The sequence below is a fragment of the Trichoderma asperellum genome, chromosome 1 (assembly GCF_020647865.1).
Source record: "Trichoderma asperellum chromosome 1, complete sequence".
Taxonomy (NCBI): Eukaryota; Fungi; Ascomycota; class Sordariomycetes; order Hypocreales; family Hypocreaceae; genus Trichoderma; species Trichoderma asperellum.
In genome coordinates, this window is record NC_089415.1 from 3,294,344 (window position 1) to 3,311,772 (window position 17,429).

Consider the following 17,429-nt stretch of genomic DNA (forward strand, 5'->3'; position numbering starts at 1 on the left):
TACTGCCCAGTGGTACTCAATCAAGATCCCAAGAAGACTTGGCAATATGTCCAATAAACACTTTTAATCTTTCAAAAAGATGGTATTGGATGCACTTGAGTTTCCCCTGCATCCAGCTATGCTTAGACAATGGTGACTGTAACTCAGCCTCAGCCTCGCTGTGCAAATCACACCAGATCATTGGCCGAATTCAAGAGCTAGGTGGCCACGCATACGGTCAACTATTCATACTCTTCTATGCGTATCCTTGTTCATCTAGGATAAGACAGCCTTTTTTTGCTGAGTGGCTGAGAAAGCTGAAAGCGCGGCACACGGGTTTCTCGCTACTCCTGCCAATCAGTTGCTGTTATACCCAGGTCTGACGTGCCAAAGTGTATTTATGATTGCTGAAAAGTGATAGAAAGAGGAAAAAGAAAGCATAATGATGAGTCCTAGCTGAATTATGTTCAACTGCCACAGAGGATAAACATGGGCATTGAGAGGATGAAAATTATAAAAGGCCAGATACACACAGACTTGAGAGTGATTTACTAAATCCACTCCACATCTCGCTCACAACCTCAGAATCATCGCAACCCTCTACTCCTAGAGACATCTTTCAAGATGGGTCTTCCTAAGATTCCGATTCAACTCTCTTGCTTCTTCTTCTTCGTTGCCACTGTTCAAGCATATACGGTATTTAAGCCCAAATGCTCAGCCCCTACCGCTGAGGCGAATTATGTGGCAGCTCCCGATTCCCGCGGCACACTCGATATACTGTTAAAATCTATATTTACAATATTTGCATGTACTTGGACCATTCATTATCCCAATGTCCCAAGGCAATATCACGGCTACGTTGATCAAAACCCCAAGTCTAAGCTATGCGGTTATCTTAACTTGGGTCCTTTGAGCTGGCGTCTAAAAGGATTCTTGAAAAGTACAGGGAGAATGATCCTCACGATATTTGCTCCTGAAGTCATTATTGCCGTGGCTTATAACGACCGTCTTGCAACCCGTGAGGATCATGAGCTATTGGACAAGCTGGCAGAAGGCGAAGAAGGCGGCAAGGTGGAATGGTCGTTGGACCACACTTATTACGCGAACATGGGAGGCTTCGTCATCAAGAAAACAAACGCCGAAGCTGAGACTGGAAACGGATACAACTTACACCACCTGTCTGGGAGAGACGTTTATATTCTGCGAAAGAAGAGATGCATCGGAAAGCTGCCAAATATTAACCAAAGAGAGCACAAAGACAGGGTCAAAAGCGATTCATTTATAAAGGCAATCTCTATCTCGCAGATTATCTGGTCTACAACACGGATATTAGATCGAACTGTTTACGGGCTGGCCATATGTGCCCTTGAGCTGACGGTATTGGCTTTTGCACTCTGCGCGATTGCCATCTATTGGCTGTACTGGGACAAGCCTAAGAGCATTGGCGTATCTACAACCATTGACCGATTAATAAGCTATGAAAGGATAAAGGACATTCTTGTGGAAGCGAGAACTCGTGGTGTCGATATCAATAACATGGAGATTGTTGAGAATGATGGCAGCATCAAGACAGAAAGCAATATGAGCATCAGCACAGGAGGGGTTATCAATGAAGCTTGTAAGGGGGGAAATAACGGTCGATGAAATTGCAACCGAAAAAGAGATTGTCAAAGCATACAGCACTAGACACATCTTTTCCCTAAAAAGAACTCGCGCTTTCTCCTCAAGATCTGAAGCGGTTGATGGCGCACCACTGAGAATCGACACTATTCGGGAAGGCAAAGAATTCGATAACAAGACATTCTGGGCACTGTTAGTGGGAGTAGTGCTATTTGGAGGGATACATGTCGGAGGCTGGCGCGTCGAGTTTCCTTCAGAGACGCATCAGATGCTGTGGCGAGTCGCAACCATGTACTCTGTTGGCTGTGTGTTCATCGCCTTGGTGGCCGTCTTCTTGCGCAAGATTGAAGAGAAGCCCAGCGGCGGGTTCTTGCTTGGAACGCTGCCGAAATGTTGCGGCAGATTTTTGCACGTCGTTGGCCTGTTGCTCTACGTTGTTGCGCGACTGGTTATCCTGTTTGAGATGTTTTGGACTCTGCTCTTTCTGCCCCCCGGGGCTTATGTTTCTAGCCGGACATTTTACAACTGATTCAACGGGATATTCCTAGCCTTGGTCTTTGTGTTACGTTGATGGATTTTTGGTACATCATTTGCATGTATTCTGGAGCTGTTATTGTAAGAATGGGCTTTTATTTTCTTTTGGAAATCTCATTAATACCAGGTTAATTTACTATCAAATCAAATACTCGCCTCCTAATGCTACCCTTATGATCGAATGATTGAATACAAACACTGTAAAACTGTATGCCTCTAATACGGCACGTAAATACCTTAGTCCGACACCGCCTCTAACTCGCCATATCCTAATCCTCCATCCTCGGCGGACACCACTGCTCCCAACCCGGCACAAGCCCTGCACTCTTCTGGTTCACGACCCAATCGCCACAGGCAAGGCACGCCCACGCCTTGGGAGTCGTCTCGGACAGCAAATCTGCCAGATCCATCGACCGGTTCGCCTCATACGCCGACTTGTCAACGAGGCAGCCCGGACAGACATTGCCGCCGAGGTGCTGCACACACCACTCGCGCATCCTCGCAACCTGCTCCACGAGCAAACGGCCATGCAAGCTGCGATGCCGGCCGCAGAGCCGCTGGGCGAGCAGCTTTGTTGCGCAGGAGCATCCCGTCATGGGTCTGGCCGCGCCCCTGAAGTTGATCCTGCCAAAGCGCGTCTCGAGCTCGAGCTCCGTCTTTGTGTAGTAGCTGTCGCTGCAGTCGCCCCAGATGTTGACTGCGCCGACGGTTCTGCGCCTGGCGACCTCGCCCACGCTCTGGCTGACCTGGGCTGTGCAGCCGGGGCAGAGATATGCGCGCATTGCCAGTATCTGCGCCTTGGTGAGGAGACTGCTGGTTAGATCACGAGCACTCTGCTCGCTGCAGTCGTTGCAGACGGTTGCAAAGTCGGCTCCGTGCAGGAGACATTGGCAGACAGAGTCCAGAGAGGTGGGATTGCTGCAATTCGTTTCGGAACAGGTCCAGTCGCCGTCTTGTTCAAAGGGCCTGACGTCCTCTGGGATGAGGCCCAGGACATTGTAAAAGGGAGACTCGATCTGTGTTGGACAGCCCGGGAAGAGACTGTACAAGGTGGGTATTGCTGGCTTCAAGCGCGGCAAAATCATGGCTTCTTGCGTAATGGTAAGCGGGTTATGATCGATAAATTCTATATCTTCTATTGCTGATAAATCTCGAGAATCAAGCTGCATAGACTCATATGTATCCAAATCTCGATCTATATCCATCAGATAGAGGCTGGGATCTATACCGGAAACTTCAAACGGGCTGAATTGCAAGTTTGCAGCCATCTGGCTGAAAGGAGCTGCAGCGTCAAAGCCAAACTGGCCCTGTCCAGGCAACGTGGAACACTCGAATGGAGGTGAAACGACTCCATCGTCAATCATGGCCGAGTTTATAAACTCTGACAGCCAGTCAGGGGTACCGGCGTCGCCATTATCGCCATGAGCACTCACAGAACGATTACGCTCATTATCATCATCACCATCAGTAGATTTTGTTCGGATACAGAGACTGTCGGCATTGGTGTTGCTCGCTCCATCGTTGCCTCCATCATCGTCTTCCTCGTCACCACTGCCGTAGCCAGGAAAATCTGAAAAAAGAGCCGAAACAATCTTCCCCTGCCGAAGTTCCCGCATCTTCTGCTGCACGGCCTCTACACGCTCTCGATAATGCCCAATCTCATTCATTGGCACAGCCTGAGGCCAGCGATCCTTGATCCACGCCACAATCTGCTCTCGAGTTATCTCGCTTGCTCGGCCATTTACACAACCCCCCTGAGCTGCATCACCGTGCGGCGGCGCTCCCGGCGGCCGCAGCATAGATCGTAGCTGAACGCCCATCGTGGCGATGAAGTTTCTGTTCTGAATCTCGGGGAGGCCGTACATGTTTGTGGCCGGACCTACCCAGTGTTCAACGGCAGATCCGTCCTTGGGGTCATCAACTCCCCCAGCACCATATCCCAGCGCGAGATAGTAAAGAGGTCCAGGGGGAGGGTCCAACCGCCCTTTGATACAATATTTCGCCGTGTCTCCTCTCCAATCATCACACTTGTCCCCGTGCTTGACGCATGAATCACACGGCCGCTGAAGATCGCAGTTCCTCCCTGATTTTCTGCAGCATTCGCATTCCATAAAGGGCAGGAAACCCCCAACACCGACTCTGGACAAGTCGAAGATGGGATACGACGTATCGTCCTCGGCGTCGATACAGTCCACGCCCAGCTGGGCACAGCGATTGCAGCTATAGAAGAAGGAACTGGCATCGGCGCGGCAGTGGTCGTGTTCATCTTGTCGACATCTCTTGCAATAGCGGCGGTCTGGGTTGCTCCTTTTGCACTCGACAAAGCCCCGATCAAACACCTGAAGATTGGCGGCCCAAGCCCTCGGCAGAGTCAGACTTTGCGGATTGGCAACAACACGTCCACCGCGGAGACATGTCAGATTATGAGCCTCGCAATATGAACAAGCCCGGTCCCAGGTTGCGCGGTCCTTGAGCCAGCTGCATCCGGAAGTCGTGGTACCTTTCTTCGTCTTGTTATGACAAACATGGCACTCGGCACGTATCCATCGAGCAACGTCAACTCGCGTTTTGGGTCGAGCTTCCATCTCCTTTCCGTTGACCGTGCATTTCCCCTCTCTGCAGGCTTTTGTCGCCGTGCAGTTGTAGCCAAGGGTGGAATCAACATTGCATTGGTCGGCCAGTTTGGTGTTGAGGCATTGATCGCAGGCAGGTGGCTGGTAGCCCATGGGATCGTCAACGCCGTACTTGCGCCAGACATTGTTGATCTGAGGAGGCTTGCACTTGTGGTCGGAGCCCGGATTCTGCGAGCGGTAGTCAGCGCAGTTGGAGCATTCGATGAAGTTTCCTTTCCACCCCTTGGAATAGTCGCAGTATCTCTGTTTGCACATTTGTTTGCCTATGGGATCACGGAGGCAGAAATCACATCTTCTTAATGCTACAGGTTTCTTTGGAGAGGACTGGCTGTCGTCTTTGTGACTGTCATCTCCACTGTCATCTCCGTCTTCGTCTTCGTCTTCGTCTTCATCGTCACCGACTGTGCTCCTTTTCTTTGAATTTTGCCGATTACGTGAGGCTTGTATATTTTGTTGCTTCTGGGCGGCTCGACTGCGAGTTATCCGGCCAGTATACGCTCTTCGCAAGGTCCTATCCTTGATTCTGTCTGCAATACTGGCCATGATTGCCAACTCTTTCACTCTACTCTACCCTGAAAAGTGTGTTGATGCCGATGAGGTCCTCAATCTGTAGTGTAAGGGCATATGGACGTAGATTGCTTGAAACGTCTTCTCGTCTTCGTGGAGCAAGTTTACTTTATCAGTTACTTACAAATACATATGAGGTCGGCATAAAGGGGCATTATTATGATGTCTATAACAAGAGTGCACTGGAGCCTTTTCTAAAATATAACAATACATTCTTGAACTATTATGAAGTTGTCTTGAAAGTGTAATCTCAAAGAAACTGATATGCAGTTGAAGAGTTTCATCGACATGAACATGTTCGAAACGAGAGAGACAGTAAAGACACTACACAAGGACTTTGTATAAAGTCGAAGAGGATTTGCATAGCACCAAGGTTAGCTGAAAGCACCGTGTTTATTCACTTCAGGACTCAAAGTGCTCATGATCCATTCAGTAGTCTAATTCGGATATACATGCAGTGAGTTGAACAATTAAGAAAAGAAAAAAAAAAGGAAATACATCTAGTCCATGTACAAAGAAAGCTAAACAATACATTCTTTCAAAATATCTTCTTTCACACGCAAAACTCCCAATGGCGCCCATTCATACATTCTATAAACAACTCCTTTGACACTTATCCCCAACTCACACACACAGCATCAACACCACACCCATCAAACAATGTCCTTTTTCAAAAACACGCACGGAATCACCTCCTGCACCGCCGTCTTCGGATCCACCCACGTATACGCCCGATCATCCCGCGCAATAGCCTCGTACCCCTGCCGCACATACCACTCCTCGTTGGATCTGAAATCCTTGGCCTCGACCTTTCGCCCAGTCATCTTGGCGTAAAAGGCCAGGCAGTCCGGCCGTGTCTGATACTCCTTTGTCGCAGTGTCGAGAGCCATGGTCGTGGCGCTGAGAGGCGGGAGCGTGGCCAGATGCTCGATTTGGTGCATTGCTGAGCGGCCGAAGCCGCCGGATTGCATCGTCCTGGATAAAAGAGGCGGATGAGAGATGATTGACTGGATGGTGAGAGACTTGGGGGTTGCAAGGGGGGAGCCTACCGTGAAATGTAGAGTGATTTGACCCATACTGTGGATTGGGGGAGTGAGAATCGCGTGTTTCGGTCTGGATAGAGATCGAGGGCGATGTGGCCGATTGGGAGGAAGGATATTGGAGTTGGTGTTCTTGGTGAGTTGGCGAGAGTAGTGGCTGAATCGATGAGGGCTTCTTTTTCCTATTTTTGGCAAATGAATGAATATATTTTGACACACTTTATTGTTTCACAGAGAGGCTTTTGATCTTACTGCCGGATATTTTGCAATGTGCTTCGCCATCAAGTCATCCTTTCCGGCAAGATCATCGCTGAGTTTCTACAATACCTCACCGTCATTAGTCAGTGAAAGCAGACAAAAAAAAAAAAAAAAAAAAAAAAAAAAAAACTCTCAGGATTCAATCTCACAATCCAATACAGAAACTTCTTGCCCTCTCGCACTTTTGCCCTCCACTCGTCAATTAGATCCTCATCCCACGTGCAAGCCACGCGCTGCTCGTATAACCGCTGGCCATGGGCGTCGCTGTCGGGATCCCAGGGAACGAGCTCGACGTTGTTGTATTTTGAGGACGGTAACTGTTCCGGAGGAGACATTTTTTTTTTTTTTTTTTACACTCGGTGTGGATTGATTTAATATTGTCTAAGTCGTTTATTTGATCCTTTCTCTCTGTGTGTGCGTAAAAGCAATCAAGTTTGGTGAATGTCCAATATAATACATACAAATAGTAGCTGAGAAACAGCAAAGATTGTAAAACAACTTGTTTGCGATTTAAGGATGGATGTTTGAACTAATCTAGGCTATAGCCCATCTGTCTAGTGAAAAAAAGTCTCCAAGTCAGTTTTAGAACTCGCAGGAAAAGGCACCAATCACGCCCCCTCATCAGTCACTTGTATTTGAAAAGAGCCTAGGGCGCGCCCTCTCCTCTCCAATGCATGTTGCTTTTGACACCCTGCGCTGTGACTCATGTGGGGGGACAGCGGAGAAATAATGCACATCAGGCCAGCATCTCGATAAGGCAACTTTTAGAGTTGTGATATATATAGGTATAGTATATGTATAGTATACCTTTATAGCTAGTAGAATTTGAGAGGATGGTATATTGGTATTGTATTAATTAACTAGCAGCCTGGCGGGACTGAATATTCATTCACATAATCCTGGTAGGCACCATATCCAAGCCCCTTGCTCGCAAACACACGCCAGATGACGCAGTAGTGACGGCCGCCGTACCTGTTCAGCTCGGCTTGTATGAAGGCATCGCGTGCGGTGATGAAGGTCGGCTCGCAAGGCTGGATGCTCAGGCCGTCCATGTACAGATGCATATAAACAACGTTGCCCGAGGGTCCACTAGAATCAACCAAGAAATTATCACTCCAGCCGTAGTTATCCGTCAAAGCAGCCAGGACGTTGTGCAGCATATTCGCCCATACTTCTCCAATAAGATGCACGTCCGCCGAAGGTGGTCCATCCTGATATGTGAGCGGGTTGACAGCCGGACTTCTGGAGTAAGGGTAGGATCGAATGCCTCGTTGGTCACCCGTCACATAGCTGCCCAGCGTAAAGTCTGCAATAGCGCCCGTCTGCTCGAGCCATTCCGCAAATGCATCGCCCCAGCCCAGAGCCATTCCTCTTGAAATACGGCTCTGGAGGCAGGCTGCAGTACCGCCACCCGTAAGGCGAGTTGCAATGCCAATGGCGCACTCATGGGCAATGATATCGTTCTCTAAACCGCCATCACGGTCTGGATGGGTGAGATCGTAGATAAAGAGGCGAAGCCGGCCACTCTGTCCATCTGGTGGCGTAGCAAAATCTGCATAGTTGATGTAGGCGGAATCCTGTATGGAGATGGTGATGCGATCGTTGCCCTGCCCTCCTCTGCCGAAATTCTCGTCCTGAAAGTTAAAAGTGGCTTCCGTAAACCCATATATATACGATATGTCATGGATGCTGTTGACAACGTAAAAGGCATTTACAATAGCTGCGCCAACATTCTGGGGGACGCGCGGGTCGGCTGTCCCGTTGAAGCTGTAGGCAAAGACGTAGGGGCTGGTCTCCGAAGCAACGCCAGCTTGAGACCCCTTGAAGGCGATCGCGTTGTTGCCCGCAGTTGAGTTCGCAGTGACCCAGCCGTAGGGGCTTGATGCGCTTTCCGGGTTCACGATAAACTCGAACCCCTCCCGAGGGTCTTGCCAGGTAATGGGAATCGCTACGTACGACAGCCGCCTCTGCAGCTTGCTGCTACTTCTAGACTCTGCGGATTTGGGACCGTCGACCTCATCCGCAGCCACTCGATGGCGTGGGGCGTAATCACCAGAGCGCCATCTCCGATCAACAAGCGACTCGACGCCTCCCGTCGCTATGCTGATTCTCGCGTTCCACGAGTGGTCTGCCTGCTCGAGCAGAAAATCCCATACATGGGCCAAAGAACCATCTGGTCTTCGCATTGTTGACTGCTGCGCCGTGGCCATGCCGTCGACGGCAGTGCTGGTAGGAATCCCTCTGATGACGAACCTGGGGGTCTGAGACTTGTCGGATTCCACCGCCGAGATATGGACGCTGTTGAGTTCCTGGTCATTAATTTCTGATTCGACGCGCCTACTCAATGTCTGTAATGCTCCTTTGAGCGAGTCATACTGGGAACTGCGAGCTGTCAGACGACCATATCCCGAGCGCATTGCCTCGCGCACTTGGTGGACTGGTGCAAAGGTCTGGGACGAGGATATGACCCTCCCGTGCTTGTCAATGTTGATGTTGGCGACGCCATCGAGCATGTCGACCCGATCGACTGTCTGGCGGGCATAGACATGACTGACTCCCGTGTCTTCATTGGTGACGGAAGCCGTGATTCGGACATTTTCTGCCTGGATCCCGTGGTTGTGCTCCAAGTAAGCCAAAGCAAGCGGGATCTTCTGCTCAGCGCCGACATTGGCACGCTGCTGTACGCCCGCAAAGTGTGAGACATCCACTGGAGCATCATAGATCCGGAACCGAGAGGGGGCTGCTGCTTGCGGCTCACGAATAAGAGCTATCTTATCGTCAGACTCTGAGCTGCTCTCAAAGCCGGCAACACTCTGTACCGCCGCCAGAAAGGCAATTATGAGTTTCGGTATGAAGAGCATGCTGGCAGCTCTGTTTCGTCTACCTTCTTGTCAGGCAGGTGTGTGCACGCAAAGATGTGTCGAGCTCGCTCGCAGTTTATATATTGAATTTTGCTCGAGGATACCACAACTGGGACTCGACTGAGACATCACTGGACTCGACTGAGACATCATGCATAATTTCTGGTATCAGCATGCCTAAGACACGACGGCTAACCTATTTGTCCGTCACCTCTGACTGGAAATTGCTCCACGACAAGAGGTGGATCTTGTGGGACGCTGCTACTATGTATATCCCTTCACAGTGATTCGTAGCAACATTACATAACTGATCACGTTTTGGATTATTGTAGTTGCTGATATGGATTGTTGCAATGGCACCAGTAGCCTTATCAGTTGGTGGTAGTGAGTATGTATTCACCATGTCGAACCCCGTTACAGCATCACAGGAATTAGGGAAAGACATAAACAATCGGTCAAAAACATCCATTTGGTCTCAGACGAAAGGATCAATCCGTCTATATACACAGTGATTCGGTCCTATCTCGGCAGCTAGGAATCAAGAACTATTCTGACTCTGAATTCTCCATCTGAACTGTGACTGTGACAAAAACCCATATGTCATCATTTCGGTAGGCCATCTTAATCGCTCCAGCACCTTCTACAGCGGGAGGAACTATATCTCTCGAATCTGGAGGTGAGCCACGGCTTAATATATTTATAGCCTTGTGGCATTGTAATTCCTACCTTGGGTTAAAAAAAGGTTTCAGTAGCGTAAGGGAAGGCTTTGTGACTGGCAGAGCGTCTCAGAGCCGTACCAATGGCAGAACCCAAATGTCTCGTTTTTAACCGTTGTCTCATACCGGCAATTCTTTGGTTGGAATCTTCCCATTTAATGCGGGCACTCAGCATCCAGCACATAAGAAATGAAATGGCATCAATCGTGTGGTGTAGTGTTGAAGTATGTTCGAGAGCGCTGCGTTATTGGATCATGACATGCAAGTGACATATTAGCTATATCGTCATCCCATGACTATCTACCTCACTACCTATATTTCTAATGGTGATATCCCAGAGTCCAGCATGGAGGATTTCACCCCCTGTAATCTTTGGAGGCTGCAAGGGCCATGAAGGTATTCACAAGTTTGAGGTTCAAAACACCTACCCTAAAAAATCACAATTTCAATCATTACCAGATAAAAAACACATGTGAAAAGTTAAGGTGTATTCTAGGATATATGTCCACAAAATATAGGCCAATAGGTTTTCTTTTTCTATTTTCTTTTTCTTTTTTAAAGCTACAACTCTTTAAATTTGCAATGTGCTTTGCTATTAGTAGTTAGAAATATAAATACAGCTCTTTTACATGTTGTGAAAACTTTTATCGAATTTTAAGCTATGGATGTTGTTGATGTTATAGATGGTAAAGCATCAAGTTCCCTAAATGGGAGCCGCCAAGTGTGGCACGTTCTATACCGAAATGTACTTATGGAGCAGCTGGTTTGGAAAGGCAACGCCTTGTTGGCCGTTACGAATCGAGTCCGATTTTGGATGTTAACAAAGAGAGGAGTACTGTGTGTATCGTAAAGTATCTCAATACCCAAAATGTAGAAAGAGAGAAACGCATCGGAAGCAAAATATGAACAGAACAATATATATAATATATATATTTAGGTAGTAGACAGGTCTGCACATCTTCATGGATTGCCCCTACGTCTGTATTCTTCTCTTTTAACTCTCTTTTGACATCCTGGAGCATAAGTAGCGTATGGTGAAGAACCAGCCCCTTTTCAGCAGCAAACTACCCGCCGCCGCCGACTTCATATAATCAATCCCGCTAGACATATTGCCGACAAGCGGCAGCTCCATCCCATATCGACATCCTTTCAGATATCATTCAATATTATTTCTTCGTATTCCCGTCTACATCCTCCTTGTTGAATATGTGTTGTCTCTATCTACTGTAAACATTTGGATATTTGCATAGTCAGCCTCCCCGTAGAACAGTCCCGAATTCCTTTCCTCCCAATGATCCCTCAGCTCCAGATGCCCGTTCATCAACATGGCGTTAAATTTTCGCTCCCATGACTCAATGATGCTCTCTCCTCTTTGAATCTTCCCTTGATTCTGCGCCCAAATGCCATCTTCAGCTTCTCTTACAATTCCAGCCTTCTATTAACTTCGTGTCTCCTTTAGAGACATACAACATCCACCACCCGCCTGACCCTTGTCATCCGCGCCGGGTACACAAGGATCATGCTTGTGCCTATGCTTGTTACTCTACTGCTTTGCCTCATCTTAGTCTCGCCGTAGTTGCTGCGGAATTTGACTTTTGTGCCTCTTCTTTGTTTTTCTCCTTCTCTCATCCTCGTGTAGCCCTTTACGCACTTCATCCGGCAAATTGAAATCTGGTTGCTTCGAGCTGCCCGAGGCCATCCCGAGGCGCAACGTTACGGCGCCGATATGTATTCGTAAAGTCTTGCAGCAGCACTCTCACATGTCGGATCCCTCCTGCTTCATTAGACGCCAGTCGCTCCTTGATCTTGACCATCAGTCTGTTGGCTTCCTCCGGAGACACGGTGCCTTGAGGCAGAAGCTGAATAGTGTGTGAAACCCATTCAGTCGTCTGCACAGGCAAAAGTTCAAAGAGGCTGAGCAAAACGCCGCTACCATCCGCAAAGCAGTCTCGTGGGAAAGTAATCATCATGCCTGCCATGACTTGTTTCACCAGGTTTTCTCCGTGGCTGCTGAGGAGGTTCTTAACAATCGTCCTGATGCTCGCCGCAGCTGATTCCGGCAGCCCCTCACTGCTAGCCGGATTGTCGCCACCATATGACAGCAAATCTCTCAAGAAGTGGAGAGTAGAAGATAGAGGATCTCGCTGTTCCAAAGTCAAGGCGTAGATGGAGGCTTCGAAGATGGGGACCAAGAGCGGAGATGGAATGAGCTTCTGGGGGTAGTATAGCAGCGCATCGATGAGTAACCTGAAGAAATCGTCAATCACGTCTGGCAGCTCCTTGGGCTGGAGTTCGGTCATGACTCTCAGGAATGTCGTCGTTTGCGCTTCAAAGAATGTATAGATGTTTTCGGCTATACTCGGATCCACGTGCTCTCGCGCCTCAGAGAACTCCCGCAGAATGGCTGACGTAACCCAAAGGAAGCAGCCTTCTCTGGAGACATTGAAACCACTAGCCAGTTTATTTGCCATGTCCGCAAGCATGGGTGTAATGGCCGTCCTGTAGGAAATGACCATGTTTCTCCAGCACCGACACACTCTTTCACAAATTGGCGAAAATGTGAGGAAGTTGTCGAGAACAGTAGACAAGATGGGGAAGACTTCTTGCCAGTATTTGACCGCAGGGTTCTCTTCTCTAGGGTTGACTAGGGGCATCACATTTTGCACAAAGATGGTAATGAGCTGCAGGTGATCTGTTGTCAAGTCAGCAAAAAGAGCTACAATCGCATAGGTGGAAAAGAAAAGAGAGAGAGGGAAAGAAAAGAAAAGTCATACCCGCTACTGCTAGTTTCCCCTCGTCTGTGGTCGCATGGTTTGCCTTCGTCATCAGCCTTTGGACCAGCGGATCACAGTACGTCTTGAGCAGATGATACGTCTCTGAAATAGGTTGAACAGCGAGAACATTTGAAACACCTTCAGTGACTTCTTCTTTACTGAGATCAGGAAGTTTATCCAAGACTTGGTCATAAAACGTCTGAAGCTGTAGCACTTGGCCGCTGAGAAGATGCTTGCAGTCAGTGCAGAAGAACTTAAGTGACAGCGCCGCGGCCCGGGTGATTTCTCGAGAGTCGGATTGGAAAGAGTTCACAATATAATTGAACTGAGGCTCCAAGTACTCGGGATGTGCCGCAGTCCATTCAGTGTAGCGCCCGAGCACCATGATCGTCGCAAATCGAAGTTTCTCGTGGCTGGGCATCTGTACAAGGAGCGGCATCAGCTGAGGAAGCACAATGTCTTCCTCCTTGTCCACCATGCGGCCGAGGGCGCGCATCGCGAACAGGGGGGCCTCGAGCTCCTGCCAGTGTGGGACTGACGCCTCTGTTGCCTGGCTGGCATACTTTTGCGTCCATAGCTGAATCGCATGAAGTACTTTGGTAAGGCACTCGGTAACGCCCATTACCTCGCAGCAGTCCTTGAGTGTGTCGCCCATCTGGTGTCGAAATTCACGAAACTTCTCCTCTTGCTCGCGGTCCCCGTCAAACAAGTCAGTTTCGCTTCCCGACTCCGGCGTCGGGAATCGCAGATGCGTGAGTAGAATATCTACAAGTTTAGAGAAGACGTCCACAAGCTCCAACCTGCCCTGTATATATCGTTCCAGCACCAGGTATTGCTTGAGCTCGTACCAAAAGTTGAAAGTATGCTCGATAACGTCGCGATCCTTATCCCGAGCGGCACATTCGAGGACAGCATCGACAATGGGGCGGAATTGAGTCGGCTGTCGTGCGATGGCAACTACCCAGCTTTCCGCTGCAGTTGCTAGCACTTTGGTTAGAGACTTCAACGATTCGGTATCCTCTTCAGCGACCAGGGTGGCGATGCGCGGTGTAAGGCTGATGATTCGCGGGAACAGAGTTTGGATGATATCTTGGGACTCATCAACATCGGCGGTCTCTCTGAGCATCGTGCACAGGCACTCTGCAGCCTCCTGGCTACATTCATCAGATGTAACGCCGTGGAAAATAGCTTCCAGGAGAGGCGAGCTGGCGATGATGCCGACGGGAACCTCCCGAAGCCACGAGGTGATACATTCCATAAGGAGCGGGTTTCGAGATGCAGCAGCTAGAGAGAATTATCTATTAGTTTTTCTAGTTCTCTAGCAGATAGGTAGATGGCTGAAACTAGTGATGTTCAGACGAGGAATGGGCACAAGACTTACGCGAAGACTGTGAATAGTTGATAAGAAGCTGTACAACTTGATCTGCGTTATCTCCCAGCAGCGCTTGTGTCCGCGCCGCAAGATCTTCTTCCTATTTCCAAGCAATTAGACTTGTTCTTCGAGGGTGACTACCGACCGGCCGAGACGAAACCAACGGGGGGCAGGTGCCGCGTCGTATGAGAGTAGCGCAATCCACGTACAGACAAGGTAATTTTTCGACCTTCAGTCACCTCCTCGGGAAGGACTCGCAAAAAGTCGAGAATACAAGCATGGCTCTCGGGGCTGTCGCTCAGTGACTGGACGACTGAGGAGAGCACATCGTTCCAATCCTTCATCTGGATCGCCAAAATCGCCAAGCACACGCATAGTTGAACTCGGATGGGCTTGGGGCCAGCGGCGTAGTGCTTCAAGAGGAGCAAAATTTGGTTTCGAAGCGCGGGCAGCTCGCTAGGGGGAACCTGAGTTATGAGATCGTAGGTAATCTGGTATTGTTAGCAGTCCGAGGACCGAGAATAGCGAGGGCGGCAGAAAAGGAAGAGGATTGTTTAACAACCTTTCCGCGAAGCGTGATGGCAGCAAAAAGAGTCGCTTCGGGCTCAGCCTTGGATTGGAGGATTCCAATTACAGTCCCCCAAGAGTCCTTCTATAAACGCGATCACGGTTAGCAAGCCGAGGTCCGGTGAATAAGGAAGGCGAAGCGTGGGCAGCGGATTGCGACGTACCGACTTCTGGAACTGCTCCAAGTATTCGTGCGCATTCTTCTTTGCTTCCTGTTCCCCGCTTCGCATCGTCATGACGGCTCCCAAAACATCTGACGGCGCAAAGCCCGCCTGCGTGCCATTTGCAGCCATCTCGGGCTGTTGCGACTGGGCGCAAAGAGAGAAACGTGGGAGCTCAGAGAGAAACTGGTGCTGGTGGAGCTATTTTCGCGCGAGCTTGGACGGTCGAGAAACCAGCGCTCATGAGCTAGCCTTGGACGTCGTGAGAGACCAGCCGCTGAGGAGAAGCAGAAACAGCCAGATCTGTCGTGGGCGATCGCTCTCCACGCACAAGGGGCAGCGACGAGGGGAAAAGCAAATGGACCAACAAAACGAGAGAGACCCCGAGTGCAAGCTGGCGGGCTGGCGGACAAGAGTCGCAGGCGTCAGTCTCGGTGCTTTTGGGTCTGGATGACTGCTCCAGGCAAAATCATGGAGTCGGCCTTGCTCTCTGGCGAAGTGGCATGGGGGGCTTTCCAAGAGGCTTGACTTGGCGGGGCAATTCTTTTGCGGGCTGCCTGCGGGTTTTTCCGTTTCCGGGTCCCAAGCTTTGCTGCACCATGTACTCGGCGTGTCTGCCATTTTAGTATGGGGAGCTTTGTACCTGATAAAGCCTCATGCGAGTGGGCGAGCTCCAAAGCATCTGAATGAACAATGGACGCGATACTGCTTTGTGATTATCACTGAAAGACTGAAGGAATTTTCATAATTTCTCTTTCTCTTTTTCTTTTTTTTTTTTAAAAAAAATAAAGACAGAAAGAAAGCTACCCAACAAGCTGCAGCAATTGTACCTTTGCGGCAGACTAGCTGCGTAAAGGCACTAGGAGTATACTATAGTCTAGTCCGCGAACAACAATGCATGATACTGATGATAGCTTCTCCGTTAGGCAACTTAAGTAAGGGGCGATTGTACTTTTCGCTATGGTGATTTATGTTAATGAAGTGATTTACAATGCTGTAATTGAAACTTGCGTTTAGCGTGGGCATGTTGTTCCAGGCTAAGCATTGGTCGCTGTGTGAAATTGATGATGCCCTCCAAGGATGACTGATGGCGATGATGTGGTTGAGGGGAAGGCAATTCTTTTCAAAGGAATTGAGACGAAAATCATAAATTTACAGAGGAAGCATGTAGGCATGGAATAACGGATGAGGTTGAAACTTGAGACAAGAGAACAAATAGATGCGGCAACAAACTAAGCCAACTGCTTACATGTGCCTAAAGTACCAGTGAAATGAATGCTCTGCATGTTTAAAGAGCCAGTGTCGCTAGTATCTCTTTTTTACTTGACTATCGCTACTATCACTACTATCAGAATATCAATAGTGTATTAGAAGTAGATCCAGGCATCTGAAAGAGCAATGGCTGAGATTGGACATTGATGCTCTCGCTCAACCCTGGGGTTTCAGAGCTTGCCGCCATTAATACCGAGCAATCAACTCGCTTAGCACTGCTCTACGGAGTATACGCCTTCTTCCACTCTGACCATACATATGCGACTCTATCCTCGAGATTCTGCATCGAGCGCGGAATGATTCGATACCGTACTCCTGCGCTATCCAGCATACGGCAGAACTCGTCGTCGTACTCGGTCCAATCTTGGAGGTCTCTTGGCATCAGCCTGACTCCATCACTTACAAGCCAAGCTTCCACCGTTTCGCATACAAATACGAGAGACTCTGACATTCGATCTCTCAGCTCTTTCCAGTACTCAGATGAAATCATAAGTTCCACGGCTTCGCTTCCAATATGACGAGACGCGTATATGATGGGATCCAGTCCAGAACGATCCGATATGATCCAATCGTTCTTGGTTAGGGCCTCTCGCTCCTTATTGAACTGGGCTTCCAATATGAGTGTCTGCAACTGCAGGCACCGGCCCGGATCCGAGGTGATATCACTGGCTGTAAATCCATGAATTTTTAACACTGAACGCGCCACCTCTTTAACGATGGCGGGGGTTGTGGAGCTGAATGGCTCCCGAAAAGCATTTTCCAAGGCGTTGACGAGTGAAGTTTTGCCTGTGCATTGAGCGCCGATGATGTAGATGTTCTTTGGGGTGAAGTTTTGCAGCGTGCTAGAGCCTCCCATGGTGCTGAAAGAGTTCCTTTTATTACTAGGTATATGTATATGCCTACACGACAGAGGGAAAATGGCGGGGGGGCGCATGTTGACAGGCGCAGCGATACATCCGTATTTTATGAGCTCATTATTGGCATCTTCATGCGGGAGGCCTTCCAGAATGTACGTATTCACGCATCAGGTAAGTGCGGAGAAGATGCTGCCCATGTAACCACACTTTCCATCCAA

At 49.1% G+C, this 17,429-nt stretch overlaps 7 protein-coding genes across 7 annotated transcripts; 2 read left to right on the forward strand and 5 right to left on the reverse strand.

Moving 5' to 3' along the window:
• Positions 1-603: 603 nt before the first annotated feature.
• On the forward strand, positions 604-1,623 carry TrAFT101_001029 (uncharacterized protein; the record flags this gene model as incomplete). The annotated part of the gene is made up of 1 exon (XM_024906321.2): positions 604-1,623. The coding sequence occupies one exon, from the start codon at positions 604-606 to the stop codon at positions 1,621-1,623; it is 1,020 nt and encodes a 339-aa protein (XP_024765272.2).
• Positions 1,624-1,888: 265 nt separating this feature from the next.
• On the forward strand, positions 1,889-2,128 carry TrAFT101_001030 (uncharacterized protein; the record flags this gene model as incomplete). The annotated part of the gene is made up of 1 exon (XM_066126225.1): positions 1,889-2,128. The coding sequence occupies one exon, from the start codon at positions 1,889-1,891 to the stop codon at positions 2,126-2,128; it is 240 nt and encodes a 79-aa protein (XP_065982324.1).
• A 274-nt stretch (positions 2,129-2,402) lies between these two features.
• TrAFT101_001031 (uncharacterized protein) lies at positions 2,403-5,309 on the reverse strand (the record flags this gene model as incomplete). The annotated part of the gene is made up of 1 exon (XM_024903329.2): positions 2,403-5,309. The coding sequence occupies one exon, from the start codon at positions 5,307-5,309 to the stop codon at positions 2,403-2,405; it is 2,907 nt and encodes a 968-aa protein (XP_024765273.2).
• A 677-nt stretch (positions 5,310-5,986) lies between these two features.
• On the reverse strand, positions 5,987-6,966 carry TrAFT101_001032 (uncharacterized protein; the record flags this gene model as incomplete). Its single annotated transcript, XM_066126226.1, has 4 exons — positions 5,987-6,308; positions 6,383-6,555; positions 6,626-6,691; positions 6,781-6,966. The coding sequence occupies 4 exons, from the start codon at positions 6,964-6,966 to the stop codon at positions 5,987-5,989; spliced, it is 747 nt and encodes a 248-aa protein (XP_065982325.1).
• A 525-nt stretch (positions 6,967-7,491) lies between these two features.
• Positions 7,492-9,492, reverse strand: TrAFT101_001033 (uncharacterized protein; the record flags this gene model as incomplete). The annotated part of the gene is made up of 1 exon (XM_024899192.2): positions 7,492-9,492. The coding sequence occupies one exon, from the start codon at positions 9,490-9,492 to the stop codon at positions 7,492-7,494; it is 2,001 nt and encodes a 666-aa protein (XP_024765275.2).
• Positions 9,493-11,148: 1,656 nt separating this feature from the next.
• TrAFT101_001034 (uncharacterized protein) lies at positions 11,149-15,558 on the reverse strand. Its single transcript, XM_066126227.1, has 6 exons — positions 15,086-15,558; positions 14,917-15,006; positions 14,564-14,845; positions 14,364-14,454; positions 12,983-14,266; positions 11,149-12,900 (listed from the first exon to the last, which is right to left on the reverse strand). Exons 1-6 carry the CDS (start codon positions 15,212-15,214, stop codon positions 11,861-11,863), a joined length of 2,916 nt encoding a protein of 971 aa, XP_065982326.1. The 5' UTR covers positions 15,215-15,558; the 3' UTR covers positions 11,149-11,860.
• Positions 15,559-16,307: 749 nt separating this feature from the next.
• TrAFT101_001035 (uncharacterized protein) lies at positions 16,308-17,310 on the reverse strand. The gene has a single exon (XM_024907508.2). The coding sequence runs from the start codon at positions 17,286-17,288 to the stop codon at positions 16,575-16,577; it is 714 nt and encodes a 237-aa protein (XP_024765277.2). The 5' UTR covers positions 17,289-17,310; the 3' UTR covers positions 16,308-16,574.
• Between the last annotated feature and the right edge of the window lie 119 nt (positions 17,311-17,429).